A 27,849-nucleotide genomic window follows, 5' to 3' on the forward strand; every position below is an offset into this window, starting at 1 on the left:
TGCTATTCGCATATACACCCATTGCTACTTGCACACATCCTTACATTCTAAATCTTACTAATAATTATCCATTATCATAATGAACGTTTTAGAAGACTAGTTTTAGTATTTCTCTACTAAAGAATTTTAAGTGCATTGTACAAATTTTAATTGAGTCCTTTTTATTCATAAACATAAGCCTGAGGTCTTAGAATCCCAATGTGCATACTACCTTGGGTACATGGGTTTGCCCTGAGCTTTAGCTGAAGGGACTTATACCTCCGAGCGAATATTAATGCTCAATAAAACCCCCAACTAATACTCTCATTCCGTTCCGTTTGACAGATCCAATTTTTCCCTTTCCAAACTCCGGATTCGCGCATCGAGTCCTTCAAGCCTCTGCCTCTTCCTCCGGGACTCCTCCTCTGATTTCTCAAGCTCCCTCGCAAGATCTCGACGCATCCCTTCAAGTTTCGACTTTTGGGGGTTTTCCCTCCCAGTATCAGATCCCTCACTCTCTCCTTTGAGTCCGTCCACTTCATCTAACGACATATTATGATTGGCCTGCCGTTCTCTACCCAGGCCGGAAGCTCCAGATATGCTCTTTCTGTGTTGCATAGGAGACTCGTTGCTTTCTGCCAGCTTCTTTCTTTGTAAATCACAATGGTTGAGGTGCTGCTGAACGTGTTCCACTCGCTTGAATCCATGGCCTGACTTTGAGCGCTTGCAAGTTGGGTGAGGGCAGAAATAGATGAGATGATCGCTCTGCCGTCCTCGGTTTTTCTTGCACGATTGCTTCTGATGACGAGTAAGAACATCCCGTCTCGAGAACTTTTCTCCGCATGCTGGGCATTGTATCGAAGATACGCCATCGCCTGTCGAATTCGTCCCACACTCGCTCCCAATCGTCGGAACCGAAGCATCAGGTGGGATGGGATGAGACTCAAGGCTATCAAGTACTTCGACAGTCGATGCAGTTTTGCTCTGATCCGAACTTTCTGTTTCAAGAGGGTGTCGTAGCTGTGCTGAATCGAGAGCTCCAGGGTTTGGAGTCTCCAATATGCTCTTGTCGCTAAACATATTGGAGTCACACTGAGCCAGCCAACAAGCGAAAGAGGAGGTTTCTTCTATTATTTTTTTGTCAGCGCTTCTTATAAAATTGTGCAGGCCTCATTTACCTTGATTCAATGTGTCTAGCAAGCGGTCCACGTTCTTCAATGCCAATTCCCCCTCGGTAGGGGACGGGTAGAACATCCAGCACACGCCCCATAACACCACTAACGCCGGCCATATTGTCCAAGGCATAGTCGTACATAGATATCTCCGGCCACCGGGAAATTCTGAATGAATGAAGAAAAGCACAAAGCTCAATGCGAGTATGAGCAACAGCTGTTGGAGAAAGACAAGAAGACGATTGAGTACTTCGAGATCATGCCATGAAGGATCCAAAAACGGTACTGTTGGTCTCTTTAGAGCACATGCTTGACCCGGCCGTTCCGGACTCCTAACTGAATTCTTCTTCCTCCGACACGTCACATCTCGCCTTCTCCATATACTGTTCTGAGCGTTGCCAGGTTTGCAATCATGGCTGAAGACACGATTGAACCGTGCGGGACCCCGCGGGGTAAGACGATGCAGATCGGGGATTGTCCTATGTGTTATATATCTCAATGATCGCCTAAGGAAATTAGCGATTTTTTTTGAGCGTTCAAGCTTTGTCCGAATAATAAAATCGAAATCGCTGGAGCTGGGGCCGGGTCGACCCATTTGGGTCCCCATCGGACACTCGAGCGATTCCCAAACATCCATTTTGAAATTTAGGCTGAGACAAGAATTTTGGTTGAAGAGAGTTCAAAATGATGCAAAGAGACTTGTGATGTGACTCCAGTGTGGTGGGAGGTCATGGGCTCCTTTAAGTATTCAACGTTGGACTGCCCGGATGGTGGCAGATGCCAGAGGCGGACACGCAAGGCACATGAGGGTGTAGGGCGTAAAAAAAGGGGGGAGAGTAGGGTGGTATTGTCAAGTGGCCTTCGTAGGGCGGTGGCTTGGAGAGGCATCCTGGCATGGGTTATGGGTCGCAAGGCAACTACTGGCGGAGTAGGGCGGTTTTATCAGACGCAACAGTATTGGCTGAAGTGTCCAGCATATTTTCAGCTCCTAACAACGAGATGTTTTCTGTTTAGAGTATGCAAGAAGAGGCTTCAATACCATTCAATACCATTCAATAAATATGGGGTTTGATATGTCCATCCTAGGACCATCACGCCCTACCTCCAACCGTCAAGAAATACAGGCTGCCCGTGTTCGCATCAACGTTATTAGGCGCACCCAGATACAAGATATCCGTTCCGTCAGACCGCATCTTGGCCTGCAGCCGCCTCACTTTCTTGCCGGTCGCAGGCGCGAGTTCCTGATTCGTCCACGTCGAGGTGCCGCTCTTCTCCAGAACCCAAGCACTTCCGCTGGCGAGGCAGTAGTAGATGCGGACCGTCGTACCGTCGTGCGTCACCCCGATGGCCGCGCTGGTATTCTCGTCCGAGTAAACGATCTCGCGCTTCCAGGGGCTCGCTGTGCCAAACGTTGCCGTGGCGCGGCGGACCTGCCACAGCTGGTCCGTCTCGTTGGCGAAGCGGTACGCGCTGTTGATGTGAACCCCTCCCGCCGAGTCTTCATAGAGGGCAAGCTTGGCACTTTGGAACGCTGGCACGGGTGAAGCGTTGATGTCGCCGCTGTAAGTCTCGCCTGAGGTGAGAGGCTGGTACACAATATCGGCAGTGTCTTGGGTGAGAGGCGGAAGGACCGTGGCGCCTGAAGCAGATCTGTACGTGCCGGACGATGGGGTGTATCGCACGTAGCTGCCTTGGTGGCGCACTGCAGAGGCCGGGTATTTGCTCCACTCCCACTGAATGTGCACATCGCCATCAGAAGAGAATTGAATGTCATCGGGATACACCGAGTAGCCCGCCCTATACGCCCAGATGCTGATTCGGGCCCACGTGTTTGAAGACATCGTGTACTTGTAGAAGTAACCGCCTCTGCCCGAGGTGGTCGCCTCTCCACGGACAATTAACCACAGATTGCCATCAGCATCGCGCTTCACGACTGGGTACGTGATCAAGACAGTCGGGTCGGGCATCTCAGAGCTGTGATCCACAAGGGTAGCGCTGTAAGGTGAATCTGAACGATAGTACTTCCACGCCTCATTGTGCATGCTCGTGAAAACATGAACGTAGCCATCTCCGTCGACGGCGATGCTCGGGGTATTGTGACCGCTGTCATCAACGAAGACGGCGCAATCTCCACTCGAAGTCTTGACACAGTCGCGGGAGATTGTTCCATCAGAGTTGGAGCGACGGGCAATCATGACGTTGTTGTTGGCGGTAGATCCGCTGAGAGGGTTGCGGAGGTAGGCCAACCACTGGTAACCGCCGTACTCATCGAGGGGATCCCACCATGCCGACTGACTGTTGACATCAACGGCTCCGGAGATGGTAACGAGGCTGCCGGGGGAGATGGTAGCTTGGACAGCAGACACCGTCAACAAGCAAGCAATGGATGATGATGATCTCATACTGATGACATTAAGGCGTCGAACAAGTCTAGATAACCGATCAGATGAGTAAACTGGAGAAGGTTGATTCGTATCCATACCGTCGGAAGCACCATCTCTTTAAATAATAATCCCCGTCTGGGCGTTTTGGTCCCATGCTCTTGAGAGGTGGGTATCTCTGATCCTAGCTACTCCACAGCCGTTCAGCTCCTCCCACATGGTGACGAGTGTGGGGTAGCGCGCGATATCCTTAACCGAAATGCGGAGGCGGGTAAAGATGGAGGAGGGCAGAGGATCGTGGTGCCATGTTTCATGGCTGGAACCGCCGAACTCGAGAAGCCTTCGTCTGGGGTTTGGCGGGGAAGATGATCAAGACCAAATTGCGGGGGAATGGGCGGAGCGGGATCGGTAGCCAGGAATAACCACATCACCAGTCTTGACATTGGAGAAAAGGGTACGGGGTAGATGGAAAATTCTAAGAGGTCAAGGGAAGAGCCGAAAACGGGTTGACAAAGCCGTTTGCTGTTGTCGTACGCCGTCAACGCATTCGATGGGGAGCCTGAGCGAAGCGGAACCACCGACCCGGACCGCATGACGGCGGACGTTCCGTCTCAACGCACCAATTCCGCTTAATCAACATGTGCCTTGGAAACTTGGGGGCATGGGAGCGGAATTGAGGCCATTTATGACGGATAAATAAACCGAGGCGGCGTGGTTTCCAGTAGTTAACTTTGGCGAGATTAGTATATGTTGAAATGGATGGCATCTTGATCCACGAGAGTCTGGACTGCAAGACTTGAGAAGCTATGCTTTATATCTCTTGTCCGGAGATTCGAATCCAGATAAATTCGACATTCTTGTTCCCCATAGCATCAGAATATTCCGTCATCAGACGGGGAGACGGGGAGGAGACAGTGCGTTGGGCAGCATCTCACTGTCAGCAACATGAGGGGCACGAGTTTCATGTTGGGATTGCAACGGGCTCAATTCAAAACTCTGAGGTGGCTCTGTGTCACGATATCACGGAGGATTCCGGATTCCAGGGACTTTATGCTCATTGAATTGAGCATCGTGTTTCGCAGTGGCTAAGGCTCGGGAAAATGCATTAATTGATGTTGGGTTTGGTTGGAAGCTTCCATGGCTGCTGTGGTAGCTTTGGGAAACCCGGGTGGTCCGTGCGCTCCACACGCGCGATACGGACTCCAGTTTCGCAGGCGGCAGGCGGCAGGCGACAGGCGAACGGCCAACGCAGATGGCGATCGGCGCGCATCTTCCATGCGACACCAACACGCGAGAGAGCAAGAAGGAGAAGAGCGCTCCCGCCCCGTCGCACATTCGCACCTCCACCGGGGCCCCTTCCCGCGGTGAAATCCTGGATGCGGCCCGCGCCCACGGAGCCAGAGGCAGGTTCGGGGAGGGGGACTTTGTTGCTTTCCAGGGCTTTTGGGCCGTTGCCTCCGTTGCCTTGGCCGTCGCGCGCGCGTGGTTCTGGTGGGCTGTAGCCTCCCGAGTCCCGCATCGCATCGTCGAATCGTGCTCCCGCGGCGCCTGCGATTCTCTGCGATTCCTTGCGACTCCGCGTGGGACGAGACGGGCACGTTGCTGAGGCCGCGCTCCGACCTTTTACGGTGACACCTGCGCCAATCCTTCGCGCATGGCCATCGACTCTGCCCGCCTGCAATTGTTCTCACAACGTCGGCCATCCTGTCGTCCTCCCACTGTCACCGGGCCCTCCATCCCGCCATCCCTCGCCATCAGTATCTCCTACCGCGTTGATCGCGGATCTCCCCCCAGGCTGTGGCCATTCATTCCTCGACGGCGAATCCTCTTCGTCTGGCCGTAACCACTTCATCACGCCTCAGCGGCCCGCTCACTCATCCCATTGGTAGAAATGCCCGACTCAGCTCCTGGCCATGCCGCCCGGCCAGAGGACGCCCAGTGCTACAACTGCGGCGCCTCGGGGCATTGGGCGATTGCCTGCCCGGAGCCCACGCGAGAGACCCCAGCGTGAGTCTTCCCTCTAGCCCAATGAGCCTGCCGTCCCTGGCTACGCTCATCTCGCTCATCTCGCATCTGTCGGCTCACTCACTAACCCCCAACAGCGGCCTCGCGGCTTGGAGAAGCACCAATAACATGGGCAAGGGGAGCAACAACAGGGACCAGCACGGCGGGTCCAAGAAGTCCAAGGGCCCCATCATCACCAAATATGCCCCTCCGCCTCCTCCAGGACCGACGGTGAACAGATACGGGCCTCCGCCGGGCTATGGGCAGCCGTCGGGGCCGTACCCCGGATCGGCTCCCCCGTTTCCTCCACAATATCCTCCCCACTCGGCGCCGATTCCCAACTACGCGCCCAGCTACCCACCACAGAGCTACCCTCCACAACCTTATCCTCCACCTCCATACGGAAACCCACCTCACTCAGCTCTTCCCCCTGGGCCTCCTCCAGGACCATACGGCTTGCCGCCTCATCCACATCTCCCGCCTCACCCGTCACATCCATCCCACCAACAACGCCCACCTCACCCACCACATCCACCTCACCAGCCGCACCCACCTCACCCGGCGGGACCTCCATCCTCATATCCTCCGGCATATGGTCCTCCTCCGACCACCCAACCGCCTCAGCAATATGGATCTCAGCCGCCCTACGGCTCCTCCTACCCTCAGCCTTACTCCTATGGATCACATCCCCAACCGTCATACCCTCCGTCATATACTCCGCCGCCTGCACCTCCAGCATATGGGCTACCCCCTGCTCCGAGACCTGGTCCACCCCCAGGGCCGTCCTCACGTCCACTTTCGGGATCACCACCCCTCTCTCGTCATGGTCCTCCATCAATATCAACGTTGCCTGTCCCCGGTAGGAGTCACCCCTCTCTCCCACCAAGACCTCCTCAAAGCAATCGTAATGTTCACGAGCCCCCACGAGATCGCAATAAAAAGAAGCATGATCGCCACAACCGCAACCGGGATAATCGACAAAAGAAACCCCCTTCTCATCCACGACCTCCGGATCAAAAGGTGGCGGCGCGCAACCATCGAACTGATTACGAGGCTCCACATGCCTCAAACTCCCCCGCTACTCCCCTACCTCATGAGCAGCCACCGCAAAAGACACCCCCAAAGACGATCCCCGAAATTCCCAAGATTCCCGAGATTCCTGAAATCCCCAAAATTCCCGAGATTCTGGAAGTCCCTGAAATTCCCGAAATCCCTGTAACAGCACCGGGTCAGAAAAGTTACAACGCCGCGGAGCCCCAGGCTGAACCACCAACCAAGGTAGACGGACCTCCCAAAGATCCATCCGAGACCGAAGAAGGCGAATGGGAGGAGAGAGCGCTTCCCAAAGAGCCCGAAGCCACCCATATTCCCGACGAGGCTGCAAGGCCTTTGCCAGCAAACCACTCCCCGCAAGTGTTGCTTCCAAGAAAGCGGGATGCAAACTGCACCGAATCACAATTCGTCAAGCCAGGCGATCTTGAGGAATATACCAAACCAATCTATGAGAAACCCTACCATACCGCGATCCAATTGGACCCCATCGCACAGGATGGCAAGCTATCGGGTGGCGATCCTTTACCAAAGGTCCCCATTGGAGGCACCCAAGTTGACCGGAGCAGCTCTGAGAGTGGAGACGCAAGTGAACAGCGTCGGAAACATGGGCATGCCAGGGACCATACTCCTGAGGACAGACCTTCTAAGCGACAAAGATCCAACAGCCCCGCAAACCATAGCCCCGGAAGCACCAGAGACTACGATATTCCGGAGAAGCTTCGAGACAGCTTTAGACCTCGAAGGCGAAAAGTACACCGCTCGGATGACTCCGACAAGCGTAGCACAGATGTACCTACCACGACGCATCGACGGACACCAGATCGAATGCAGTCGTACGAGCGCGAGCCAAGCCGCAGCAGGTCTCCCTCGTCCAGAAGATCGTCCGTTTCCAATGCCTCTTCTGGCCTGGATTCCCTAGAGGCTGAACTCCTTGGTCGCCCCGACAAAGCAAAGTCCCCCGAAGATATCAACAAGCGCCGCCAGTCCAGCGGCAATAGTAATAAACCCAAGAAACGTCAGCCCAGGCTCGATTCGGCGTACAGGTAAGACAAGCTAATTCGCTACCAAGAAACTAGGAGCTAATATTCGTCACAGCCGTCGTTGGTGAAGAACCTGTTCGCCATTGTGCAACGGGATATACATGCTGCAGGCGCGTCTGGTTATGAATTTCTTTTCTCTTCACAGCATGTACACTGCTGTTTCCATCCCTTCACGCACACCCTGCGGTCCCTACATGCTGCATTTAATCCCTGTAAAATGGGCTAAACGTTGATGCACTTGCTGTGTCATTTCTTCTCCTTCTAGAGTCATGACTTGTCTTCAACTCCTTTTCTTACTTGGGACCGGCGCTCAGGTCTTATATACTCTCTACCTATCTTAACGAACGTCACGACCAATATGCATGGCTGGCCTTTATCAAATAGCATTCACGAGGTATGCGTGAATAGATTCTTACTCTTATCCGCCTCTCACTTGTCCCGCTTCGGGCATATCTTCCTACTTGCTCCCTGATGGCCGTGTCGCGGAGAACTCCGTACTGCCAATCCGTTCCATTCCCCAGGCCCTTTTCATAGTTCCAATCGTGCTGTTGGCCAACCGGCTTCTTGGATCATAATCATTCCCACTCGTTGGTTTATCACTTGTTGCATCGTCTCATTCACAAAATGTCCTGTGAGAGACACCACCGAATGCAATGGTGCACAAAATCACTGTTAGGCGCAAGAAAGTTCTCCCAGCATTAGCTGATTTATCGCCGTAAGTGTCCTTTATTCCTCGAGTACTGTTAGGTTACAACCGAGTGACCACTTTTGTCCCCGTATTGCCAACCGATCCCCCAAACCCCAATCTATTCCCATTCCCATTCTTTATCCCGTTCCCAAGAATCGACGCTCTGGTACCCGCCCTTAGTCGTCTATTCCTTAAGGTTGGCAGCCATGCGCTTCTCGGCCATGCGCTTCTTCAGGCGGTAAGCAATGGCTCGCTTGCGGGCAGCGGTGGACTGGGTGAAGGCACCAGAGCCACCGAAGGGTCCGGCACCAGCACTGTTGCGGACGCGGACGATGCAGACATTGTTGGCGCCGCCGACACTACCGTCGCAGGTCATTCCCTGGGGCATCTGGACCTGCACGGGGAAGTCGGTGTTGGTGGCAAGGGACAGACCGCCGAAGCCGATTCCGGGGACATCTTGGGCAACCTCAGCGGTCTTGAAGGCAGCTGCGTCTGCGCCGCCAGAGGTGCCGTCGATGTCGGCTGTGAGGGGGCCAGCGCCGTCTTGGTTAATCTGAAGATTGTCTGTCAGTAGCTGAAAGTCATTCTCGAGTGAGAGTTACACACCTGTCTGTACATCACAGTGACGACACCATCATCTGAGGCAGTGGGCAGACCAGAAGTGGCACCCTCGCCAGCACTGGCAGCAACAGCAGTCTCTTCAGGTTGCTCTGTCTTCTCTCCCTTGGCGTCGTTGCCACCGCCGCCGCCGAGGAGCCCGCCAAGGAGTTTGCCAAGCTGGCGCTTGGGGGTAGAGTGCTGGCGCTGTGCGGCCCGGCGGGCGGTGCGAGCGGCATTGCGACGGTGCTTAGCGGCATCGCCAATGTTGTTGGGGATATTGTCCTCGACACCAGTGCCAGTGCCGTTGTTGACCGGCACCGCGCTGTTGCCTCCCATGAAGGCGGCAATCATGACGGCGGGATCAACAGGCCCATTGCCCTCGGTTCGACCAAGCGGGCCAACCTCGCCGCTTGCGATCTCACGGTCCCGGATGATGGAAGTGTCGGCCTGAGAGCCGCAGCGGTTGCTAGAGCAGTCACGGGGAGTGCCATCCGCAACTAGAGAGTTGTGTGAGTCTCTAGTTTCCAAGTGGGGTGAGTTGCTGGAGTAACTTACCGGACAGACCGGGCATCGAGACACCGTTGGCGCCCTCAACTGAGGTGACGACTCCGTGGCCGGAGACGGCGGTGATGAGAGCGGCAGAGAAGATCTGGAAACGCATCTTGGTTGATTTGAAGTAGGAATGGGAAAAGTAAGTGATTGAAATAGGAACGACTAGCGTGTGAAGTGAATGTTAAAGAGCCACCGGGGCTTTGAGAATAGAATGAATTATAGAGGAAAGAGGACTGAAGATGTCGGAGGCTGATGCTGATGGTAAAAAGACGAATTGGTGAAGACGGGCTCAACGTTATATAGGCAACGTGAAGCCATCCTGAACCTGTAGTCCTCGATTGCCAAGTTTTCCATCCAGGCTCCCGCCTCCTGCCTCCTGAAGGAGCCCTCCTGAAGCTCTCGAGTTGGTCACAACCACGGCCGACTCCTGCGTTCTGTGGCGGAGCGATGATGGTGCGGCCTTGTTTCGCAGAAGTACACCATTCTAGGTCAATTGAGACGGGCAAGAAACAGCGTGTTTGGTGACGCCCCCGAGGAGGTGGTGTCCAAGCGTGTGGGACATCTCGCGCCCAGCCTCATGAGCCGCTTGCGATTGGTCCGGCATCATCGTTCCACGGTTGTATGGTCTAACGGCTATGACTGCGGATTCTGATTCCGCCAGCGAGGGTTCGACTCCCTCTACGACCTCTCTTTTTGGGCCCGTTTCCATCCATTGTGGGGGGGTTTTGTGTGGGTCATGACGATGGGTCGGATGGCCACGGTTGGTGGTGGTTTGCGAGCGTGTAAGTTGCCACAGGCGATTGGATACTCTTTTTTGGGAGCAGGAAAACATATAACACGCCAAGAACTTCGTGCGAATGGGCGGCAAAGGACATCACACGCACGGCGTTGGAGATCGGGTCCGTGAGATCGCCGGCGCGGGGCGCGATCACGCAGTTTGGTTTCTTTTCCCGGTGAAATGCTTCTAGCAGCGGGCCAGCGTTTCCAGGCGCAAAATGCGACTGGCTCCGGAAGTTTGGCGTTGCGGTGGGTGGGGGCTGCTGTGCTGAAACGGGATCGCGGTGTTTGGGGTTTGGAGTCCGGAGGCGCGGCAGCAGAAACCTCCGAGTCTCCAGCTTCAGGGCAGGGCGATCCCTTGTCTCAGGGTCTCAGCATCTCAGCATCTCGACGAATGGGACGGCTATTCTAAGAGGGAGAGGCAGAGAGGCTGAGCAGAGCCTGGACCAAGACACAGCGAAACATGGGAGAGAAGAGAAGGAGGGGGGCAGGGGAAGTTGGAACAAGCCCCCCCCCCGCTGTCGTCAAAGCGGGAATGTATTTTTTTTTTCTTTTTCTTCTCTTCTTCGGGCTCCGTGGTGGGCAGACTCCCGAACCAGAACGGTCTCGGCCGAGTTGGGCGGTTTTTTTAGATGGCAGTTGTGGAGTCGCAACTAGTTCCCAAGATGGAGATTTTGGAGTCTCAGGGTCTTTTTCGGAGACATGCAGACACGGTCAGAAAAACAGCTGCAGCTCGCTCACGCTCACAACGGCACGCACGAACCCGACGACCAGGACAACAAGCAGGGAAGCCATGGAAAACTGCCGAGCACGGGCGGCGGTGCATTGCATTTCGGGCGACGCGGCTCGAGCTGCAGACTGCAGCAGTAGCAGGCCACTTCACCGCACATCTACAGTACCGTATGTTACCTCAGTGTTGTATCTACATCCTGACTCACTGCAATTAGTTGTTAGTTGCGGTGGCTGGCATGTTCGGTCCGCGCAGGGTCCGCCGCATGTTGGTGCGTAGAGTGGGAATCGGATGGGGGCTTTTCTGCTAGTTGGGGAGTGGTCAGGGTGGATAATTAGAGCCCGGTTGCATTAGCTGCTGGATGGAAGAAAGGAAGGCCTCGCTTCGTCTTCTCCTGCCTATGTGGGTTGGGAAGTATCAAGGTAAGCTCAAGCTCCCCCTCTAACGTGTCTAGGTGGGCAACTATCTAATTGGGCGGTCTGTAAGCTTCCTGTCCCATGGCTCTTGGAGACGGCATGCAGTAACTGAGTCTCCTTTCCGCATTCTATCAATCTTGCAGACCATACAAACTTTTTTGTTCTCCATCTATCAACACGTGTGCATCCAGTTTCTCCAGTGAATCCAACCCCCGGTCTCAACGAGCCGGGTTCAGAAATCCCAAAGTTCCAAAGACCCAAGTCTAGACTCAAATCAAACAATCAAGTGCTCAAACCCAAGCCCTCGCAGGTCCCGCAGCCAGTTAACCCCCGCCCCCTCTTGATGCCCTCTGCCAGAGTCCTGTAGCGCCCACGTTGCCTTGAGCATCTCGATGGCTGTGAAGAGGTAGCCCCACGGGCAGATCTCCCAAATGGCAAACAACCGAGTCAACGACCACGTTCGCTTCTCGGGATCACGCGTCTCTGCGCCAGCAATAAAGGTTGGCCATGACGTGGCCTTGAAGTACGGGTCATCTTCGCCAATGAAGGCAAGGTTGGTCAAGATGTCGCCCACGAGGACATCCGTGTCAACCGGCCTCACCGCTCGCACCAATGGCAGCGCTTGCAGAATGTAAAGACATGCCGCGGACCGGTGCGCCGAAGCTAGATGAACACGACTCTCCAAGTCCGTCACATTGCCGTGCCTCTGGAGGTGAGCGGCCCACGCCGGGATGTCCATCGTAAGCGCCTGATCGATAAGTGACAGCGCTTCGTCAGCCGCTGGGAGAAAAGAATCTGCCCACGGGGTCTCATGTGACAGCTGGGATGCTGACAGAATGATTTGCAAAATTTCCGTCGGACATGACAGGAAACTGGTTAGTTCGACCCGCTGCATGACTGGCAGGAACTCGAAGGCGTGGCGGGCAATCCGGGCTGCAAGCCCCCCGGATGCCAGTGTCGAGCCCAAAATGTGGTAGCTATAATTGGGGTCACGCGTGTTAGCGACACCGGATCCGGGACGACTCGTCGGCGCGGTCGAGACCAAAAGGACTTACATGAAGCAGTCGGAAATGACCCGGTCCCGCAGCATCCTACTGGAGGAACTGGTGGAGCTGTCCGGGCTGAGTAGCGCCATGATGCTCGTGGCAGCTTCCAGATGGGCCTTCCAGCTTTGTCCATCGGACTTGTCGAGATCGATTAGGTCGAATTTGATGAAAAGCTGCATGGCGGCCAATGCAACCTCACTGCCGGCGGGGTCGAGCGTGTCGAGCACCCCGCGCAGGTGGCTCATGGCCTTTTGCTTAGCCGTCAATGCATCGATCAGGGCTTGACAGGTCACAAGGTCCTTGGAGCGAAGCAGGGAGAGATGGCCGCCCGGGTCGGTGAGGCCGGCAGGTATGGTGTAATTAGGGCGGAAGATGTTGGACCAGTGGATAGCCGATGTCGCGATGAGAATCTGCAGCAGAAGAGGGTGATTCCGCGTCAACGGCAGCAGCTCGCGAAAGGGATTGCTCTCAGGCGTGTCTCGCACCACGAGGTCTTTGCACACGCGGTCGGCAACTGGTGCATGCGTTAGTGCCGGATCCAACGGTCAGGGAGAGGGAGGGGACGCCACGAACAGTGCGCCAGGTAGTATCGTGAGTTGCGATCGAGGTCCTGGAAGAGGGGATCGGTCAAAGCTCCAGGACGTTGCCAGGGTAGCTGCTGCTGGTGCGGGTGCGTCTGTTGGTGCGTCTGTTGGTACGTCTGTTGGTGATAGTGGTGCTCGCCGGACATGTCCATCTCATCATCCATGCCTGGACTGGTCGAGGTCGGGATGGAATCCGAAGGCGGCTGGTCTAGCTGACGACCCATCATCTGGCTCGTCTGACCCATCTGGCCCATCTGGCTGAGCTGCTGCGGCTGGCCGGCCGGGCCACCTTCGTCGGCCGCCCTCCGTCCGGGCGGCGGGTTGACATTGCCCTGGGAATCAATCCCCTGTGTCCAGACGAAAACCTTGCCATACCCGAGGCAGTCCTGCCCCGAGACCGCACATTTGTGGCATGTCGGCCACGAGCGGTCGCAGCGCAGGCGTCGACGACGGCAGTTGTGGCACGGCTTGCTGTTGCTTGGCGGCATGCGCCAAACGCTGCCCGCGCAGTAGGCGTTCTGGGGATGGAGGATGGAGCAATGAAGCAGAAAAGGGCGGACGCTACAGGGCCGTCATGGTCATGGTCATGGTCCTGGAGAGAATCGTTGTTGGGCGTCGGGGCCGGGGGAGGGGTTTGGGACTTGTTCTTGTTCTGGAAGCCGGCTGGGTGTGCTGACTGCTGAGTCCTGAATGCTAGTAGGGGAATCAGTCTCAGTGGGATCCCATGACTCGGCGAGAAGGTGCTAGCTACTTAGTACTAGGTAATAATTTACTGAGATTAGGTGCTTCGGTATATGTAATCGCCTCAGGTTGTCGCTCTGACGCTCTCGTCTCGCCTCGCCTCGCCTCGCACCTGCCTTCATTCGCGCACCCTCCGCAAGCTCCCGCACCCAGTTCGGCCCCGCCTCGCACCTTCGAAATCCGACTATGGCCGACTCCGACGCCGCCGAAATAGGAAACCATCCGACACATCGTGCAGCCGGTGCTTCGGGACCTGCATCGTCGACCCTCATCGTCGACCCTCATCCGACCGGCACGGCCATGGCCCCAGAGTCTGCAGAAAGCTTATCCCAAGGGGCTTTGCTCTAGCATACATACCTTACCTAGCTAGCATGCTCCATCAAGCTCCATCATGCGTTCCATGGTAGTTCCAACCGTGCTCCAACATGGGCTCCAATATGGCTCCATTCGAATTGATCCGTCATCCAGCCAGAGGTGACACAATCGCCCAATCGGGAAATCACCTCTCATCGGGCGCAGCTTGGCCGCTTCCAGAGCCTCTCGCCGGCGTCGCTGGTCCGGCCGGCCAGGGTTCATCAGGACTCGTCAGGGCTCGTCAGGGCTGGTCTATTGCGCTTCTGCCCAAGCGAGCCCTTGTCATCGACTCGCGAGCCCACGAGGCACGAAGAACTTTCTTTACGGGGAGAGAAGCTTTGTTTCCTCCCTCCACCCTCCTCCTCCACCCTATTCCTGCACCCTTCTCCTCCACAACCTCCACAACCTCCACAGCCAAATCTCACGATAGTTGCTTCCCGTCCTTGCTGACCGGAGTCGCACTGTCGACACTGTTCTATGACACATTGACTGACCTTGGCTCCTCCCACCATCTCGCTAGCTATGACACAGGGTGGCGACGCGTCGCAACAAGGTGGAGAGTACCAGACATCGAAACTGCCCGAAGAGGGAATCAAGGAACATCTCGTGCGTTGACCACACCGCCAAGGCTTCACCTTGGCGAGCTTTCGTCTGTTCGAGCCAGTCTGTCACCATCGTGCCCGGACCTTTGGGCACCATGAGAGGGTCGCGATGTCGGCACCCGCCGTCCAGGTCAAGTGGCCTAGGGACCAACTATAAGAAGAGCTCCAGATGGCTGTAGAAGATGAGGTTTTGAATCAAGGACACTCGAAGTCAGCCTGGCATCCTTAAAGCCTTGAAGCTCAACATCTCTCGAATTCTCGGAAATCTATTTACTCGAGTCTTTGTGCCGCCAACAGTGATTTTCGAAGCGATCCATTCCAAATCCCCGCCAGTCCATCATTATAGTCCATCAAGCCGGCTTCGATTTGCTAGAGTTTTACATATATTTTTCCCCTTGTTTTTTCCCGCCAAGTCCTTTGCCATCAGCGATGATAAATGACAGCCGGCCCAACTCCGAGTCCACCATCGTCGTGATGATGGACGAGATTCCTGAAGAGCTCGATGTCGAAATTTTGGGTCGCAAGCGTCCCGATGTGTTCTCGTCAACATTGACCGAGGCGATATTCGTGGGCTCTATGTTGATGTGCCTGTCAATGGCGGTACGTAACTATCCAAAACCGGCCCGGCTGGTTTTAGGCCCGTCACTAATGGTGTTTCGTAGGATTTCTTCATCGGTGGGTTCCAGGTAGTCCTGCCAGGGCTAATGGACCCTTTGGACATCCCGGAGGCATCTCGCACGTGGCCGTCTAGTGTCATTACTCTAATGGCTGGCGCCTTCTTGTTCCCATTTGGTCGCTTGGCGGACATGTATGGTGGATATATCGTCTTTCATGCCGGTATCATCTGGTTCGTCACCTGGACCATCATCACCGGTTTCAGCAAAACCTTCATTATGCTTGTCTTTTGCCGAGCCATGGAAGGCCTTGGAGCTGCGGCGTTCCTCCCCGCGGGAATGTCGCTGCTTGGCCGGATTTACAGGCCGGGGCCCCGTAAGAACCTGGTGTTCAGCCTTTACGGCGCCTTGTCTCCCTTGGGTTTCTTCATGGGCATGATCGTTGGCGGCGTGTCCCAAAAGGCTCTCACCTGGGGGTGGTACTTTTGGCTGGGAGGCATCATCACCATGATGTGCTGTGTGGGATCTCTCCTTACCGCGCCCCGCGATTACGCTGAGGCTCGCAAGAGTGGCGTGAAGATGGACTGGTGGGGCTTATGCACCATGGTCCCTGGCCTCATCTTGATCATCTATGCCATCACCGACAGCCGCGTGGCAAAGTTGGGCTGGGCCGCCCCTCAGATCATTGTCTCTCTCGTCGCCGGTATCCTTTTCCTTGCTGCTGCGGTCTATGTTGAGGGCTGGAAGGCTGAGGCGCCCCTAATTCCGCCTACAATCTTCAAGGTCAAGTCCATGAAGAGAATGCTGGTCACTCTCTTCCTCACGTGGGGTGTCTATTCGATCTATCTATTCTACTCTAACTTTTAGTAAGTGTCTTCTCCAGTCACTTATCTCCTCACTCTTTGCTAACAAGCTCCAGCATCATCTCTATCCTCAAGAAGGACTCCATGACCGCGGCTGTATGGTTCGCTCCCTGGGCTGTGGGTGGCTTGTTCCTTGCCGTCTCTAGCGGCCTCCTTCTGCACATTCTACCGGGCCGCTTGCTTCTCATCGTCTCTGGAACTTGCAAGATCGTTGCCGTCCTCTTCTTCGCCCTCATGCCCGATCACCCCAACTACTGGGCGTGGGTCTTCCCAGCCATGCTCGCTGAGGCCGCCTGTGTCGATGTTCTGTGGACCGTGGGCAACGTGTTCCTTACCACCAGCCTGCCACGCCACCACCAGGGCATGGCGGGTGCCCTCATTTACATCACCATTTTTATCAGCAGCGCTTTCTTCCTGGCTGTGACTTCGGTGGTGCAGGGAAAATTCAAGGGCATGGGCATGGCCCCCAAGTCGCAGTACAAGGGCATGTTCTGGATCGGAGTTGGCCTTGGAGTAGTAGCACTCATCATGTGCTTCTTCGTGGACCTGGGCAAGGCCAGTTCTCAAGAGACGGTGCAAGACAAGACGGAGTCTGACCTGTCCAGCTCGGACTCGGAGACTGACTCTCCCATGCCTCAGAATGTTGAGGAGGCCAAAGAGGCTAAGGAGACCAAAGAAGCTGTGGTGGAGGTACGCAGCATCAACTAATAAAATGAAACGATATTGGAAATTACGACAAATGAAAAAGAGCTTGGGTGGGACGGAATGGGACAGGGTTCTAAAAACGATTGCATTGGAAAAGCGCATTGGGAATTGGGAATTGCTCCAGCATGGAGTCCAGCATGGAATAGCGGAGGGGCCAAAAGCATCAACGATCCTTATTTACGACTTTGCTTTGCGAGTTCTGTCCATTGAGGAATATGGGCAGGGATTAGAATAATTCATGATGGAATAGATATGCCGGGGGTAAAAGAGTATAGTTAGCATAAAAGTGCATCAATTGCATGCATCTAGGGTAGCAAACATAGACTTTCCTTTGATCAACACTATGTCTTTTGACGTGAACATCCACAAACTGATCGTTTCTCTTACAATTATAAGTGAAATTTGAAAACACACCTGGGTTTTTTTGTCGGAGTTCATTCATCACATTCTTGTTCGCGTTTTGAAGTTGCATGCGGAGAGTAGTATCCTATTCACACCCGTTGTACTAGACTTGTAGTCTCTCCACCACGCCACTTCGCTTCACAACCCCTGAGGGATTTATATACCCCCTTTCCAATTCGAACCGGCATCAAATCAAGCAACAAGCCCCGTTGGCTAAGTGGTATAGCGTGTCACTAGTAATGACAAGATCACTGGTTCGATTCCAGTACGGGGCAAGCTTGACTTGTTTCCTTTTTGTCGTTGTTGAAGAACAATAATGATGGATGCCTTTCACCGGTGTTCGGGATCCATGTCGAGCGGTAGACAAACTGGGTGAGCTGTCAGCCCATCCCTTCCTTTTATCATTGCGATCTGCACAAGTATACGCAATCGAAACGTCAGTCTGCATCACCTCTCGTAACCATTGTCAGATACAGACATATATCTCCAATTCTTCTCCACCACAGCCCCTCCACACGGTTTCTTCCCTTGTTTTTGAACGTCACAGTGCATATCAAGCGGCTTCGCTAGCCAAGCTCAATTGATACAATTACGCACCAGAACATGCTCCCACACCTGGTACCTGGCGTGGCGCCGATCCCCCACCAGCAAACAACCTCCAAAAAGATTTCGCCACCAGCCACCATCCCCTCAAACCGCAAAAAGAGAATCAACCGAATGGCCTCAATTGTACTGCCCCGTACTGGAATCGAACCAGTGATCTTGTCATTACTAGTGACACGCTATACCACTTAGCCAACGGGGCTGTGATTGGTCGCCTTCAAATTGATGCTGATATCGGGCAGCCTCTGTCGCGGCTCCCAGCTAAGACCAAGACCAAGGCTCTCTGGGCTGTATGCTCCACATAACTGCGGTGCCACATAAAAAGAACCCAGATATAAAAAAGCGCATCACGATAGGAGAATAGATTGGCAATTGAAACAAGTCCTCCATCCACTCAGGGTGGTGACTGCGTGCGTGGCTGGGGAACAGTTGCAGTTTGGTCGGCGGTGTGGGATGCTCACTAATAACACGGCCCGGCCTGAATCCAAAACGATGTTGCTGCTGTACATTCATTCTTCTTCTCCCTGTTTCGTCTGCTTATTTTTTGGGCCGATAGGACACGCCACACTTACCATGCACACATTTTTCTACTCGTCAGCACTCGTATTATATCTCCAGGTGCCGCCACTGCTAACACGGAGAGTCTCCCGCGTGTTGTAAGCGTTGAATGTACCTGTCTTCCAGCACACCTACAGCGGCGTTACAAGTTCGTGCCATAGTAGCCATCCGAAACAAAACAATTTTTCGGACGTAACGTCACGGCTCGGTCAGCCACACGCACCAGGAGAGTAATATGGATGGGCAAAAATGAAGGTTCAACAAACCAATCCTCAAAAAGAGATCAGACAGGATAGTCTTCATTGCATTGCCCCGTACTGGAATCGAACCAGTGATCTTGTCATTACTAGTGACACGCTATACCACTTAGCCAACGGGGCGGTGATTGCCGGCCACCAAATTGGTGTACAGGAAGGACATTCCCGTGCCCGTCCAGCAACAATATGTGTGTCGTGACATTAATCGCTCCCTCGTACGGTATCTATGAGAAACTTTAGTCCATTTATCATTCAGGTTAATGAGAGGTCTATTTTTACTCGACTTCATCCCCTTTGGCCAAGCCTTTGTAAGGCTTAGCTTGCCTGGCGTCATCAATTACAGACTTGCACGGATACCAGATCACGTGGGCGGTGCTGACCAACCACACTGACGCGCGAACAATCCTTTGACTTACATTACTGTGATTTTGGAGACGCGGCACCTGACCGAGACTTGACATAGTGGTGGTCACGATTCACTGATGTTCTAGACATTGTGGTTGGTTTAACCAATACTTCAGAAGTGACACCAATAGAAGGTTTGCTCAGAAAAGCTTGCACCGCATCGGGTATAACGTTACGAGTCAGGCCGCTGTTCTTGAAAGGTCGCTGTAATTTAGTGGATAATAGGCACCCGGAGCCGCCTAGTCTAGTGTCTCCACCACCTTGTTAGTCAGCATGCGCTCCGGTCGCAAAGTTTTCCTTGTGACAGGCACAGTTTTGTCGTGTCGTCGTGAACTCCAGCAAATCTCACCAGCAGCGTTCCCTCCATTACAACGATTACTCCTCAAAGCCGAATACCAAAGGATCTCAAGATGAAAGTGGTATTAGTGTCCGGCGGAGTCATCAGTGGCGTTGGCAAAGGTGAGTTCCTTGCTACACATATTCCCTGTTGTCGCTGTCGCCGTGATCTGCGATTTGTGACAATCCCACCGCCAAACCCATTAACCCACGTTCGCGACTTTCTGGATCAACTTACTGACTTGAATCGTTAGGAATTATTGGTAAGACATTTTATGATTTTTTACTTTGCTTTTTTTTTCGTCCACTGACAACTGTAATAGCCAGTAGCTCTGGACTTCTACTCAAGTCCCTGGGTTTCCGCGTCACGGTATGTTCACAACACCACCGCTGCCGTTCGCGACTATGACATCTTGCTCACGCCACAAACAGGCCGCAAAGTGTGATCCTTATTTGAACCTGGATGCGGGAACGCTCAACCCGCTTGAGTACGTCTTCTGAATCCCTGGTATGACACTTGCTAACTAAATTCCCTAGGCATGGAGAGTGCTTCGTTCTGGCCGACGGAGGCGGTAAGATAGGACTCTGGGCTTCTAAAAAACATAAAACTAACAAAAGCCAGAGACGGACTTGGATCTCGGAAACTATGAACGGTAGGGTCTATTACTTCGAAGGTTGTAGACGACATTGCTGATGTGGCGGACAGATATCTCGGCATTCAATTGAGCCGTGAGAGCAACATTACTACCGGCAAGATCTACAAGTTGGTCATTGTACGAACCACCAATATTGCTTGTTATTGACGCAGGTTAATGGCGACTAACATATCCCCTGTGCAGGAGAAGGAGCGACGAGGAGATTACCTGGGAAAGACCGTCCAGGTTGTCCCCCACATCACGGACGCCATCCAGCAGGCGATCGAATCCGTCGCCAAGATCCCGGTGGACGACTCTGGAGAAGAGCCGGATGTTTGCATTGGTATGTTCTTGAAAGAATCACAACGCGAATATAAATATACTAATTTATGCTCTAGTTGAGTTGGTACGTTCTCCCATGACATGCCGCCTAAGGATATCTTTGACTCTAACTTGTACGCTTTTAGGGTGGCACAATCGGGTATGTGTCTTTATTTATTTGTCCATTTTACCGATTTCTTATGATCTCCTTGGACTCTTTGTTTGCAACTAGGAATATCGTCCCCTGAGAGTGCGCCACTGACATATCCTAGTGATCTTGAGTCTGGCCCCTTCGTCGAGGCACTCGTGCAGCTCAGACATAGACTCGGCAAAGACAACTTCCTCAGCATCGGCGTATCATACGTCCCGATCATCAACGGAGAGGAGAAGACCAAGCCAACCCAACACGCCATCAGGCAAATGCGAAGTGCCGGTTTGATCCCTGATGTGGTAGGCACAAAACCTCACCAAACCTTTGGAACAATCTAATTCCTCCATAGATTGCCTGCCGATGTGAGCGTTCCCTTGATGACGCCACCATCCAGAAGATTGCCCGAAGCTGCCAAGTTGAGTACGAGCAAGTCATCGGTGTGCGAAACATGGACACCATCTATCAAGTCCCCTTGCTCCTCCAAGAGGAGGGATTGCTCAAGCTTCTAGTCCAAGGCCTAAAACTTGACAACCCCAAGCTGTCGCCAGGCATGGCTGAGAAGGGACAGGCACTCTGGGACTTGTGGAAGCAGACTGTTGTCCAAGAGAAGCACCTCCCGCCAGTCAACATCGTCTTGGTCGGCAAGTACATCAGCCTTGACGACGCCTACCTCAGTGTCCGGAAGTCGCTTGAACACTCGGCGATGCGATGCGACCGCAAGCTGAACCTCATCTCGGTGGATTCTGAGCATCTCGAACACGCCATGCAGGCCAAGGACCCTAATAAGTACCACAACGCCTGGAAGGCCATCTGCGAGGCCCAGGGCATCATTGTTCCCGGTGGTTTCGGATCGAGAGGAGTGGAGGGAATGATCGAGGTCACCAAGTGGGCTCGAGAGCGACAGGTTCCTTTCCTTGGAATTTGCTTGGGCTTGCAGGTGGCTGTCATCGAGTACGCACGCAACGTGATGGGTATCAAGGATGCGACATCTGAGGAGATGTTGGCCGATTCAGAGCACCAGGTCATTATCTTCATGCCGGAGGGTTCTAAGGAGTAAGTCACCCGCCATGTTGAAAGGCAAACACTGACATATGATGTCAGGCAAATGGGCGGCACGATGAGACTCGGCACGCGCACATCTCACTTCAAGCCTGGCACGGAATGGAGTAAGCTCCGTGGCATGTACGGAGGCGCCGAGGTTATCGAGGAACGTCACCGACACCGTTACGAGGTGAACCCCGAATATATCGACCAGCTCGAGAAGGCCGGGCTTATCGTAACCTCTCTCGACGACCAAGGTGTTCGAGTCGAGACCATTGAGCTGAAGGATCACCCCTTCTTTGTCGGGTAAGTGATGTACTTGAGATGTCCGTGGCGAAGATTACTAAGTTTGTCAACCAGCGCGCAAGCACACCCGGAACTGAAGAGCAAGGTTCTCAACCCGGCACCAAGCTTCCTGGGCTTCGTGGCGGCGAGCGTGGGATGTCTCGACAAGATGATCGAGGCAGCGCACAAGAAGAGGGAAAGCCAGGCGAATGGAGCTGGCGAGGCTCATGACTTCTAAGTGATGGCTTGCTTGTGAATCGTAGAACGCTAGACATGGTCCATTGGATTGATTTATGGATGTAGAGGCACGGAGGATCAACACATCTTTATCCCGAGAAACGCGTGAGACTTTGAGACAATGAGGGTTTCTACACTATCGTGAAGTCTCTGATCGGACCGCAGTTTCCCGGGGCACTTATCGCATTTTGTCACATTGGGTGGCTGGGCGTCTCAAGGAAGAAATAGGAGTAAAAGAAAATACACACCATAGAGGACTGCTCTTCATCTAGGAATAGGATATCTGAGCAACAAGGAAATAAAAAAGAAACTTCAACGACTGAGGCATAGGTACATCCTGGACGCGGGCACTGGCCTCGCTTTCCCCCTTACTCTCCTCCCCCCTTCCTCGCCCCCTTCCTCGCCCCCTTCCTCGCGTCGACAGCACCATTTAACCCTCACTACCTGCATGTGATCTCTTTCGCGTACTGAGTGGAGTGGACGTGTCATTTTAACGTTTGTCAGGAGGCCGTTCTTGCACCCGTTTGTCTCCAACCCTGCTGTCCGTCCTCGCAATGTGTGTCATGCGGGCTAAACTTCTGCACCAGAGTCAATCTTGCCAACGTCACTCTATCACTTTACCACGTATGCTCCGATTTCCGCGCACTTTAGGGCTTGAAACGCTTCATTCTTCTTAAATCTCCCTGCTTCATCTTTCCTCCTTGCCAAGGTTGGGTTGCCTTGGAGTTACGCACTCGGCCATGACCCCTCTGAATCCCACCTTCGAGGGCCACATCGCTTCCACGATGGATGCCCTCGTCCTCTTCCAGGCTTGCCTTTCGGGGCAGCTGAGCCACGTACCCCGCAGACCACACGACGGCGAACGAAAGCAGCTCATCAAGAGCGGGAATGTCTTCATCTACGAGGGGCACACCTCAGGCATTAAACGCTGGACCGATGGCGTCTCCTGGAGCCCCAGCCGCATACTGGGCAACTTCCTCATCTACCGCGAGCTCAAGGACTTTCCCCCTGGCGAGAAGAAGCGAGTCCTGCGGAAGAACAAGAAGCCCCAACACGGGGTTAGCAAGAGCAACAATACATCCCAGCCTCAGATGGGTTTCCCATCCGCGATGGATTCGGATCCTGGCGACAAAGATCTGAAACGATCTCTTCTAGGGTCTCTAATTGACTCATACCCATTCAAAGATGACGGACTAGTCAAGAAGACCATCAGCATAAACTTCCAGGGCGTATCACACCACCTAGTCAGCTATTATAATGTCGACGATGTGATGTCTGGGCGCTTGACTACGCCGACCAGGCACGTCGACCTCCGGAACATCATCCCTCATTCCGACCTAATACTTCCTCAAAACTTCCGCGCGCCGATCGACGTGGTCGAGTTTGGCCCGGACGACCAAATGGGCTCCAGCTTCTACCCTAGCCAGATATCACAGAGACCACCGACGCACTACAGCTCCCCACCTCATCCACAACTCTCCCCATTGCAGCCGCAGCATCAGCTACAACAGCAATTGCAACAGCAGCAGCTGCAGCAACAATACTCCTTCGTCAATTGGGGAAACCCTAGCGTCGCGCTCCCCGTTCAGGAAAATTACCTCCTCGACCCAGCCAGAACGATTCCTAGGAACATGCCAATCCCCAGCTCACCCGCCGCCTTCGTGGCAAATGCCTCGCCTATGGCCTTCAGCTCGATGACGGAGGCAGGGAGAATCATGGACGCATCGTGCCTACTTGGCCAAAGGGTGGATGAAGGAAGCTCGCAATTACTCGGGCTAGAGGGAAATGGAAGCAATTGGAACTTCGAAGATGGCTCCCAGGACGCGCATAACTTCCCGGGCGGTTCACTAGAGGGATCTCAGCAGTACTGAGACCCAACGAGCTGGCTTTGACTTGTCATTGCTACAACGCTTGGAGCGACGCTGAATTATATTCTGGGAGGCAAAGGAGGACGATGAGTCGGTTGGTGTCTATGGCCAGTGGGAAACAATGGACTGGTTCGTGGTAATTAGTGGTTTGCTCAGTTTTTCCTTGGTAATTCGTATTGATCGACGATTTTCTCAGTTTGTATTGGTATTGCTGGTTTAATATAATTTTTTAATAAAGTAAAAGAAAAGGAATAATATCACTGACTTTGTAGCCTTCTATTTCGTTGTATTATGATAAAACGCAAACTAGTGACCTGCCTAATTAACAAATAACTTCATAATGCACTCATATAGACTATCTAGCTACCCTATTGCCGACGTGGGTAATCGCCACATCGGGATCTTGTGAGAGCTTTTGTTTCAGGATATGGCAAGTTGGCATTGTGCGCGTGGTTATTCTCTTTGTCATATCAATTCTCTACCATCTACTCCCTAATCATAATAAGTCATAAACTTGCGATAATGTCTGCTTCAAAACTGCTTTGGCATCCCATCAACTCCCTTGGAATTTCCGGTCACATGCTCCTCATCATAACTCGGGCTGTCAGCATTGTAGGCCACCCGCACATCATCAATCTCATCGCCCACCTCCATCCATCGATCGCTGGTCGCCGGGACGGGGAAGAACCTGCAAAGAGTCCAGTACATGCCGCAAACGATGCCGAATCCGAAAAAGTAGTTGAGGTTGTAGATGTACTGGGCTCCGATGGGCACGTCACGGCCGATAGCTCCTGCAAAGCCAACGACATTGATCAAAATACCCGAAATGTAAGCAGCATAAGCTCGCCAGTTGATACCCCAGGTGTAGAAGTAAGGACCAGACTTGCGGCCGTCGTACAGCTCCTTGATCTCCAAGTAACCCTTTCGAACCAGATAGTAGTCTGCGACCATGACACCAGCGATGGAGCTCAGGAACACACTATAGGCGGATAGGTAGGTGGTAAACTGGTTGGCGTCGGTGAGAAGATTGTAGGGGCACATGGCAAGACCGATGGCAGCGCAGATGTATCCACCACGACGGATGTTGATGTATCGAGGGAACAGGGCAGTCATGTCGGTTCCGGCCGAGACGGAGTTGGCAGCGATGTTCGTGCCCAGCTGAGCAAGAGCAAATGCCATGGCAATGACGAAAACACCGAAGCGTTGAGCGGAGCCTCCGTCATTGATAAAGTTCTCGAGGAGATCAAGAGGGTCCCAGATGGCTTCGTTGTAGATGACCGTGGACGAGGAGGAGACGATGATGCCGATGAAGGACGTGAGGGCGAAGCCGAACGGGATGGTAATCATCTGCGACCAGAGTGCATCCGAGGGCTTGCGAGCAAAACGGGAAAAATCGCTGCCGTTAACAATTAGAGTGGCAAAGTTGGCGATCGAGGACATGATGCCCTTGACAATCTCCCACCCAAGGTCGCTGCCGTGGATCGTGTTCTTCTGCTTGATAATGGGTCCAATGCCACCAGCGCGAGAAACAGTCCAGGCAAGGAAAGCGATTCCGGCGCAAGGGACAATGTAGGCCTTGACAGTGAAAAGGTGGCGGATCTTGTGGACAGGGAACCAGATGGCCGGGAGAGACAAGAACCAGAAAAGGAAGAATGAGACAAAGTCGGCAGTCGTAGTGCCGGAACTCTCAGAGAAGCTGTTGGGGATCGTGTCACGGTCCCAAGATTTCCAAATGGAGCGGATCATGAGGTAGACACAATGCCCACCGATATAACTCTGTACTCCGTACCAGACACAGGCTGAGAAAATATTAGCATCTTGTTGCAGCAGGAAACCGAGAGTAGGCACTTACCCATGGCAGCACGGTTGAAGACGGGCCACAAACTGCCCCAGATACCAAAGGATGATCTGTTGGCAACGGGGAAACCAATGTGATACATGGCACCGAAACGAGCGTTCATGGCCACAAAAATACCGGTGATAGTGTAGCCGATCCAGACACAGATCCACGCTTGCCACCACGACAAGCCACCCACAATCATTGAGGAAGAAATCATCCATGTGTTGATGTTGAAAGAGTCAGCAATCCAAAAGCCGACAAAGTTCCAGGCGCTCCATTGACGACGCTCCTTCTCGACGGGTTTCAAGTCATGGTTGGTAAGCTGGGTGGAAGTCAGCACTGCTCTCGAAGAATCTCAACATTCCAGTCGGGGATCTCTCCTGGACGGTTGGTCTGGGAGTAATCATTTCGTACCATAAGCTGGGCGGGAGTCAGGCCAGGCTCCGCCTCGACGGCGAGCTTGTCGACCCATCTGCGTCGCGGTCCCGAGTCCATTTTGTGGACGGGCGGGAGACGGGAGGCGGATGATGGGGTAGAGGTTTGGGAGGGGGCTCTCTCTCGAAATTGGCAAGATAAATGCCGGATTAATCAAGTAGAGGAACCAAAAGCTTGCTGAGTGGCGCCAGCTGAGGGTATATAGGCGTTCAGTGTAGGTTCGGGGCGGGTCAATGACGTGAAGTAGACAGGATGGGTCACACGAGATCAATCAGTGTGAGGGGAGATTAATGTCAAGCAATGCGTTGCAACCGTTGTGTGATTCCCCGCTGTTTCAATGCGCAAAACATGGTTGAGGGGGAAGGGGATCGCCGGTATTTATCTTTGCTGCATGGGGAGGATCCTTCTGCAGCGTCCCCATCGGCGTGTCAAGCAGAGCTGTTTATCGTCCATCTTGGCTATCAACCCACTCTACGCATCCCCCATCCCAAGGCCCGGGCTTTGGTGATAACCGCCCGAGGAGAGAGGCCGGTTGGCCGCCGGCCGCGCTCGACATGGGGAGGGCTGGGGCGCCGGAGTGTGAATGGATGACGAGGGCGCCGCCGGGGGTGCGGATCCGTATCGGGAAAGAGGTCGTCGGTCGAGCAGCCGGCTGCTAATTGACAGCTACCTCGTCCGATGCCCTGATGTTAATCGAAGTCCAGCAAGCGGCTCCAGGTACGAAGTACCATGCCGTGGCACTAAGTGGCCGGTGGTTGGGACAGGCGCAGAAGCAAGTATCCATGCGAGCGAGCGAGGGGTGGCCAAGGTGGGAGGGAAACCCCCCACATGGGTCCTGGATCGGCCTGGACAGTCGCGGATAGGCCCTTCAGGTTGCCGCATACGGAGGCCAGACGAGAACAGAGTCTTGGGACATGGCTGTGGTGGTGTTGTCGGTGGAGGAATGAGGGTGGGAGGCGCGCGCGGTGGTGGAGCAGTAAGCTTCCGGGCCCTTTGCCTTGCCTGGGGAACGAAGCGTTAGTGGCAACTTTGGGGCGACGTTAGAGCTCGTTCCGGGCGGCTTCCATGCTGCTATGCTGCAACAGGAGAGGTTACGCTGGATTGATGGTCTCTTGGATGGTCTCTTGGATGGTTGCTTCCCGGGGAAAGGCCCCAGCTCCCAGGTCGCTATCTGAGCAGGAGCCCTGCAAGAGAGACGGCTTCCCCGTGTTGGCCCACTAGACGCATTGCCATTGGCTGGCCACGGTCTTCTTATCAACACAACGATGCGACTAAGATAATGCAGCGTCACATCAAGCCTGTTAGTTCTATCGCGCGCGGGCAGAAGAAAGGTATTACTCGATCTCATCGAGTCAACCCACCTCCCCAGATACAATGCACGTATCTCCGGCTCTTGCACTAGGCTGGTACTCTGTCGACGCCGCCGCATCTTTGCATCTCTGCATCTATACACCCGTTCCACTCCTCGGTGGCTAAGACGGTACGTAGTCTGCCTCTTCTCCGACAATCCGGCTGCGAACCCGCCACACCACAGACGTTCCAGAATTTCGCGGGTGCCCTGGGTTGCCGATCAA

At 53.9% G+C, this 27,849-nt stretch overlaps 9 protein-coding genes and 4 non-coding genes across 13 annotated transcripts; 6 read left to right on the forward strand and 7 right to left on the reverse strand.

The window, feature by feature from the left end:
- Window positions 1-157: 157 nt before the first annotated feature.
- Window positions 158-1,710, reverse strand: BGZ61DRAFT_442123 (uncharacterized protein). Its single transcript, XM_046244683.1, has 2 exons — window positions 1,158-1,710; window positions 158-1,106 (listed from the first exon to the last, which is right to left on the reverse strand). The coding sequence occupies exons 1-2, from the start codon at window positions 1,282-1,284 to the stop codon at window positions 304-306; spliced, it is 930 nt and encodes a 309-aa protein (XP_046111295.1). The 5' UTR covers window positions 1,285-1,710; the 3' UTR covers window positions 158-303.
- Window positions 1,711-2,159: 449 nt separating this feature from the next.
- On the reverse strand, window positions 2,160-3,705 carry BGZ61DRAFT_381348 (uncharacterized protein). The gene is made up of 2 exons (XM_046242646.1): window positions 3,634-3,705; window positions 2,160-3,581 (listed from the first exon to the last, which is right to left on the reverse strand). Exons 1-2 carry the CDS (start codon window positions 3,687-3,689, stop codon window positions 2,243-2,245), a joined length of 1,395 nt encoding a protein of 464 aa, XP_046111296.1. The 5' UTR covers window positions 3,690-3,705; the 3' UTR covers window positions 2,160-2,242.
- A 1,624-nt stretch (window positions 3,706-5,329) lies between these two features.
- BGZ61DRAFT_95639 (uncharacterized protein) lies at window positions 5,330-8,130 on the forward strand. The gene is made up of 3 exons (XM_046257264.1): window positions 5,330-5,539; window positions 5,635-7,632; window positions 7,685-8,130. Exons 1-3 carry the CDS (start codon window positions 5,424-5,426, stop codon window positions 7,695-7,697), a joined length of 2,127 nt encoding a protein of 708 aa, XP_046111297.1. The 5' UTR covers window positions 5,330-5,423; the 3' UTR covers window positions 7,698-8,130.
- A 48-nt stretch (window positions 8,131-8,178) lies between these two features.
- BGZ61DRAFT_95647 (uncharacterized protein) lies at window positions 8,179-9,765 on the reverse strand. The gene is made up of 3 exons (XM_046257265.1): window positions 9,473-9,765; window positions 8,924-9,414; window positions 8,179-8,870 (listed from the first exon to the last, which is right to left on the reverse strand). Exons 1-3 carry the CDS (start codon window positions 9,576-9,578, stop codon window positions 8,502-8,504), a joined length of 966 nt encoding a protein of 321 aa, XP_046111298.1. The 5' UTR covers window positions 9,579-9,765; the 3' UTR covers window positions 8,179-8,501.
- A 319-nt stretch (window positions 9,766-10,084) lies between these two features.
- BGZ61DRAFT_t35 lies at window positions 10,085-10,156 on the forward strand. Its single transcript has one exon. It is a non-coding gene; the product is annotated as a tRNA-Gln (tRNA).
- Window positions 10,157-11,666: 1,510 nt separating this feature from the next.
- On the reverse strand, window positions 11,667-13,510 carry BGZ61DRAFT_339886 (fungal-specific transcription factor domain-containing protein; the record flags this gene model as incomplete). Its single annotated transcript, XM_046239262.1, has 3 exons — window positions 11,667-12,369; window positions 12,448-12,952; window positions 13,012-13,510. 3 exons carry the CDS (start codon window positions 13,508-13,510, stop codon window positions 11,667-11,669), a joined length of 1,707 nt encoding a protein of 568 aa, XP_046111299.1.
- A 1,686-nt stretch (window positions 13,511-15,196) lies between these two features.
- BGZ61DRAFT_340286 (major facilitator superfamily domain-containing protein) lies at window positions 15,197-16,904 on the forward strand (the record flags this gene model as incomplete). The annotated part of the gene is made up of 3 exons (XM_046239296.1): window positions 15,197-15,319; window positions 15,382-16,199; window positions 16,253-16,904. 3 exons carry the CDS (start codon window positions 15,197-15,199, stop codon window positions 16,902-16,904), a joined length of 1,593 nt encoding a protein of 530 aa, XP_046111300.1.
- Window positions 16,905-17,506: 602 nt separating this feature from the next.
- BGZ61DRAFT_t36 lies at window positions 17,507-17,578 on the forward strand. Its single transcript has one exon. It is a non-coding gene; the product is annotated as a tRNA-Thr (tRNA).
- Window positions 17,579-18,036: 458 nt separating this feature from the next.
- On the reverse strand, window positions 18,037-18,108 carry BGZ61DRAFT_t39. Its single transcript has one exon. It is a non-coding gene; the product is annotated as a tRNA-Thr (tRNA).
- A 664-nt stretch (window positions 18,109-18,772) lies between these two features.
- Window positions 18,773-18,844, reverse strand: BGZ61DRAFT_t38. Its single transcript has one exon. It is a non-coding gene; the product is annotated as a tRNA-Thr (tRNA).
- Window positions 18,845-19,448: 604 nt separating this feature from the next.
- On the forward strand, window positions 19,449-22,456 carry BGZ61DRAFT_442140 (CTP synthase N-terminus-domain-containing protein). Its single transcript, XM_046244684.1, has 14 exons — window positions 19,449-19,585; window positions 19,717-19,725; window positions 19,786-19,832; window positions 19,895-19,950; window positions 20,000-20,034; window positions 20,085-20,115; window positions 20,169-20,235; window positions 20,302-20,440; window positions 20,496-20,503; window positions 20,565-20,578; window positions 20,691-20,868; window positions 20,919-21,622; window positions 21,671-21,916; window positions 21,971-22,456. Exons 1-14 carry the CDS (start codon window positions 19,537-19,539, stop codon window positions 22,131-22,133), a joined length of 1,746 nt encoding a protein of 581 aa, XP_046111301.1. The 5' UTR covers window positions 19,449-19,536; the 3' UTR covers window positions 22,134-22,456.
- A 416-nt stretch (window positions 22,457-22,872) lies between these two features.
- On the forward strand, window positions 22,873-23,505 carry BGZ61DRAFT_279597 (Gti1/Pac2 family-domain-containing protein; the record flags this gene model as incomplete). Its single annotated transcript, XM_046238441.1, has 1 exon — window positions 22,873-23,505. A coding segment is annotated over one exon (633 nt), but the record flags the coding sequence as incomplete, so codon positions are not given.
- A 1,026-nt stretch (window positions 23,506-24,531) lies between these two features.
- On the reverse strand, window positions 24,532-26,335 carry BGZ61DRAFT_490148 (permease for cytosine/purines, uracil, thiamine, allantoin-domain-containing protein; the record flags this gene model as incomplete). Its single annotated transcript, XM_046250299.1, has 3 exons — window positions 24,532-25,799; window positions 25,853-26,162; window positions 26,255-26,335. 3 exons carry the CDS (start codon window positions 26,333-26,335, stop codon window positions 24,532-24,534), a joined length of 1,659 nt encoding a protein of 552 aa, XP_046111303.1.
- Window positions 26,336-27,849: the final 1,514 nt, after the last annotated feature.

The sequence above is a fragment of the Ilyonectria robusta genome (assembly GCF_021365365.1).
Source record: "Ilyonectria robusta strain PMI_751 chromosome Unknown BGZ61scaffold_2, whole genome shotgun sequence".
NCBI lineage: Eukaryota > Fungi > Ascomycota > Sordariomycetes > Hypocreales > Nectriaceae > Ilyonectria > Ilyonectria robusta.

Excerpts from the sequence above, each read along its gene's own strand:
- BGZ61DRAFT_381348 (XM_046242646.1), bottom strand. The coding sequence starts at position 3,689 with ATGGGACCAAAACGCCCAGACGGGGATTATTATTTAAAGAGATGGTGC. Across the intron at positions 3,582-3,633 it reads AAGAGATGGTGCTTCCGACG|ACTTGTTCGACGCCTTAATG; the intron begins GTATGGATACGA and ends TCGGTTATCTAG.
- BGZ61DRAFT_95647 (XM_046257265.1), bottom strand. The coding sequence starts at position 9,578 with ATGCGTTTCCAGATCTTCTCTGCCGCTCTCATCACCGCCGTCTCCGGC. Across the intron at positions 9,415-9,472 it reads CTCGATGCCCGGTCTGTCCG|TTGCGGATGGCACTCCCCGT; the intron begins GTAAGTTACTCC and ends ACAACTCTCTAG. Across the intron at positions 8,871-8,923 it reads TCACTGTGATGTACAGACAG|ATTAACCAAGACGGCGCTGG; the intron begins GTGTGTAACTCT and ends GACAATCTTCAG.
- BGZ61DRAFT_95639 (XM_046257264.1), top strand. The coding sequence starts at position 5,424 with ATGCCCGACTCAGCTCCTGGCCATGCCGCCCGGCCAGAGGACGCCCAG. Across the intron at positions 5,540-5,634 it reads CCCACGCGAGAGACCCCAGC|CGGCCTCGCGGCTTGGAGAA; the intron begins GTGAGTCTTCCC and ends AACCCCCAACAG.
- BGZ61DRAFT_442123 (XM_046244683.1), bottom strand. The coding sequence starts at position 1,284 with ATGCCTTGGACAATATGGCCGGCGTTAGTGGTGTTATGGGGCGTGTGC. Across the intron at positions 1,107-1,157 it reads GCTAGACACATTGAATCAAG|AAGAAACCTCCTCTTTCGCT; the intron begins GTAAATGAGGCC and ends AAAAAATAATAG.
- BGZ61DRAFT_442140 (XM_046244684.1), top strand. The coding sequence starts at position 19,537 with ATGAAAGTGGTATTAGTGTCCGGCGGAGTCATCAGTGGCGTTGGCAAA. Across the intron at positions 19,833-19,894 it reads CCCTGGGTTTCCGCGTCACG|GCCGCAAAGTGTGATCCTTA; the intron begins GTATGTTCACAA and ends CGCCACAAACAG. Across the intron at positions 21,917-21,970 it reads GATCACCCCTTCTTTGTCGG|CGCGCAAGCACACCCGGAAC; the intron begins GTAAGTGATGTA and ends TTTGTCAACCAG.